Source organism: Arachis ipaensis, chromosome B07 (assembly GCF_000816755.2).
Source record: "Arachis ipaensis cultivar K30076 chromosome B07, Araip1.1, whole genome shotgun sequence".
NCBI classification, from domain to species: Eukaryota; Viridiplantae; Streptophyta; class Magnoliopsida; order Fabales; family Fabaceae; genus Arachis; species Arachis ipaensis.
In genome coordinates, this window is record NC_029791.2 from 1499399 (window position 1) to 1503721 (window position 4323).

The 4323-nt window shown below is 32.2% G+C and overlaps 1 protein-coding gene across 2 annotated transcripts in view; it reads left to right on the forward strand.

The window, feature by feature from the left end:
• Window positions 1-3022, forward strand: part of LOC107607971 (cytochrome P450 71D10) — a 7654-nt gene extending 4632 nt beyond the window's left edge. Inside the window, exons 2-3 of one of the 2 annotated variants that reach the window (XM_016309863.2) lie at window positions 1270-1592; window positions 2117-3022. In XM_016309863.2, the coding sequence (XP_016165349.1) occupies window positions 1270-1592; window positions 2117-2734 (941 nt within the window). In that variant the 3' untranslated portion in view covers window positions 2735-3022. The remainder of the gene's footprint in view (window positions 1-1269; window positions 1593-2116) is intronic. The other variant, XM_021106881.1, reaches the window with a different exon arrangement.

Consider the following 4323-nt stretch of genomic DNA (forward strand, 5'->3'; position numbering starts at 1 on the left):
ATCAACTTTATTTTGACACAAAAGATAATAAGTAGCAATAAAAGAAGTGATTTATCAAGCATTTTTTCAGAATATCTCTATAAAATTTATATATTCGAAAACTCCAAATTTTATATGGACCTCAGATTATTGTTGCTATTTTTTTTTATTATTAATTTGGTTTATACCATTTCAAGCAGACAAGCGCATATTCTTTCGATGAGGAAATCAGAAATATCAATGAGTAGTGATCATCCTTAATTTGTCCACTTTATCTGACTTAGGCTCGCCACATATTATTTTCTGTACCTTATATTTAAATAATAATCTGTGACTACTAATTGTTTTTCATAATAATATTATTTATTTGATGATAAAATAGAAATTAAATTAAAATCATATTTGCTTTTATTTATGTTCACAATTTTTTTTATTTTATTAAAAAAATACAAAGTTTGTCTTAAAATTGCAATATTGTATTTATTTTATTTTCTAAATAAATCTATATTTTTTATTTCACCAAAAAAAAAGGATTATATATATAGTTGAGTTATGTATATCTTTCTCTCCTATTAGTTCCTTCTTCCTCAACTATACATTACTCTAGCACATACCATGGATCTTCAAAACCTTATCTCTATCTTCACCACCTTCCTCTTTCTCTTTATGCTATTGAAAATAGCCATTAAGAAATTTAGTTCTTCGAAGGATATTACCAATTTACCCCCAGGACCAAAAAAACTACCCATAATAGGAAACATGCACAACCTTGTAGGATCAATGCCCCATGAATGCCTAAGAAACTTAGCATCCAAATATGGACCCTTAATGCACCTTAAACTAGGAGAAGTGTCCCACATAATAGTTACATCACCTGAAATGGCACAAGAGATTATGAAGACTCAAGATCTCAACTTTTGTGATAGGCCAAACGTTCTCTTTGCAAGAGTCATGAATTACAATCGAAAAGCCATTGCTTTTGGCCCCTATGGAGAGTATTTGAGGCATGTACGAAAGATATGCACCATGGAGTTATTTACAGTAAAGTGTGTTCAATCTTTTAGGCGCATAAGAGAAGCAGAGGTTTCAGAGTTGGTCAAAACAATATCTCAAAGTGAAGGCTCCATTTTTAATCTCTCTCAAAAGATTTTATCAATGACCATTTTAGACTCTTTTAATATAATAATTAATTTTTACTATGATAATTCTATCAGGATTTTACATCTCATTACATATAACTTTATCATATTTATTATTTAATAATTGTATGTTTTTTATTTGACAATATAGGTAAAAAATATAGTTACCAGGAAGTTTTTATATCATCTTTTGAAGAAGCATTGCAAATAGCAGGAAAAAATTGTATTGCTGATCTGTATCCTTCAATTAGAGTAGTGCTTGAAATGATGAGTAGAGACAAGTCTAAGCTTGAAGAACTGTATATAAAGACTGATAAGATATTACAAGACATCATAGATGATCATAGAAATAAAAAAGGTGGCAAATGTAAAGAAGAAGAAGGCAGGGAAGATTTAGTTGATGTTCTTCTCAAATTTCAACAAAAAGATTCTGAATATCCCTTAACTGATGATAACATTAAAGCAGTCATTCAGGTTAGTCTAATCAAGACAATTATTATCAATTTAATTGTTTTTTGTGAACCTAAACAAGCCACGTGTTCAGAAAATTTTGCCGGTATTTATTTTCTTAAATTTTTACAATATAAGAGTGATCATAAAACTTTAGACTTAATTGTGAAAAGTTGTGGTTCGTATTTAGTTTTATTTTAACGTGGATACAATAATATTGTTGAAATTTTTTGTAGCTTCGTTGACGAGATACAAGAGAAATATCAAAGAGTTGATTTTTTAATAAAAATTCATTATTAAATATTTATGTTTTTTTCAACATTACATATATACAATTTTTTTATAAAAGATCAACAGAAATTACTAACATATCATTTATTTGGGATTAATTAGCTCTTTTCTGATAAAACTTTATATATATTACAATTTAAATGCATCAAAAGTTTTGACTATTTAATTTTTTATAATTTTTTCTTTATACTAATAAGATTATTAATTCCTTAACATGTTTGTTAGCAAAACCTTTATTATAATTAATTCATTTGCAGGATATATTTGCTGGTGGTGGAGAAACATCCTCAGCAGTTGTGGAATGGGCAATGGCTGAAATGATAAAGAAACCAAAAGTGATGGAAGCTGCACAAGCTGAAGTTAGAAGAGTTTATGGTAGCAAAGGGTATGTGGATGAATCAGAATTGCACCAATTGACATACCTTAAGTCTATCATCAAAGAAACCTTAAGGTTACATCCATCTCTACCATTGTTAGTTCCTAGAGAGAACAAAGAACCATGCCAAATCAAAGGGTATCAAATTCCAGCCATTTCTAGAATTATTATCAATGCTTGGGCAATTGGAAGAGATCCAAGGTATTGGGTTGATGCCATGGAATTTAAGCCAGAGAGGTTTGTTGATAATTATTCAATTGATAATAGAGGCACAAACTTTGAATTTATTTCATTTGGTGGTGGAAGAAGAATGTGTCCCGGGATTGCATTTGCTACACCAAACATGGAGTTGCCACTTGCTCAATTGCTTTATCATTTTGATTGGAAGCTTCCCAATGGAATCAAGAATGAAGAACTTGATATGAGTGAGTTGTTTGGGATCACTATAAGAAGAAGAAATGATCTCTGCTTGATTCCCATTATTCATCATCAACCTTAATTAATATAAATTATCCCTAGAGTGAAAAAATTAAAAGAGTGATTTTATATAAGAAAAGTATAAGTAGACAATGAAAATACTAAATAATGTAAACAATAGATATATCAAATGTTTAATTCACTAGGTATGCAGATGGTTATCCTAATATTAAGATTTAGGTGGGTAATTTGGGGTATAGTGTATTTTTACTTTATTGGGCCAATTTTAGAACTCATTGTTCACAAAAGTCATTGTCTATCTAACAAAGTCTTTTCATATATTGGAAATCATTGATGAGACCTTTTGTGATACAAATGACCAATCCCCACAAGGGGAAGATATGCAACTTGCGTAAGGCCTCGGGGCCTGGTATTTCCTCTTCTTCCCCTTCTATATGACAATAATTGTTTTTGCTTGGAATACTAGAGGGATAGCGAATAAGGCTACCATTTGAACCCTGAAAGAGTACAAAAAAGATTACAAGTCAGATATAACTCTTCTCTTTGAAACCCGCTGTAGTGGAAATAAGGCGCAAGGAGTGATCAGGGAGTTGGGCTTTATGAATTCTTTTGTTGAAGAAGCTATTGGTTTTATGGGTGAAATTTCGGTGCTATGGGACGACCCTAAATTAAATATTAACATTATAGAACGGCAAGAGCAGCTGGTGCATTTCAGTTTTGATAGGATGGGAATTGGAAAATATTTTCTCATTGCAATATATGCAAGCCCCCAAAGCGAAAGAGGAAGCAAATGTGGAATAGCATTCAGAACATTGCACATAATTTAGCGGAGCCCTGGATTCTTATGGGGGACTTCAATGATATTTTTGATCAAACAGAGAAGAGAGGAGGTGGTTTATGTAATATCCACAATTGCAGAAGATTCCAGAAGTGGATTGATGACTGCAGACTTCTAGACTTGGGTTATGTAGGACAACGATTCACTTGGAAGGGTGGTGTGAGAGGGGATCTTGACAGAGTTTTTAAAAGGCTTGATCGAGCACTAGGTAATGTTGAATGAAGAACTCTATTCCCAGATGCGAGAATTGAAGTCTTACCGTGCGTGCATTCTGATCATCATCCCCTGATTGTGCGTTTTATACCTGATCGTCTGGATAGAGGAAACAAACCCTTTCGTTTTGAAGCAATGTGGGAGACTCGCCCATATTTTGACAGATTTGTGATTAATGAATGGAAAAAAGACAAACCTTTCCCTGAAGCTCTGAAAGACTTGACAACTTGCTTAAAAAGGTTGAATAAGAAGATCTTCGGAAACATATTCAAAAGGAAAAAAGATATTCTGAATAGGCTATCCGGCATACAAAGAGCACATAATTATGGCAAAAACCCTTCCTTGACCAACTTGAAGAAGAGTTGTCTGCACAATTAGAAGTTATTCTTGAACAAGAGGAGATAATGTGGTTACAAAAATCTAGACAACAGTGGACAACAGAAGGAGATATGAATACACGGTTCTTCCATACAAAAACTCTTATTAGAAGAGGTAAAAATAGGATCCTTAAACTTAAAAATGCTGATGGAAGATGGTTTGATAATGTGGAAGAGTTGAAAAGCTTAGCTGTGGACTATTATAAAGATCTCTTTCGTCAA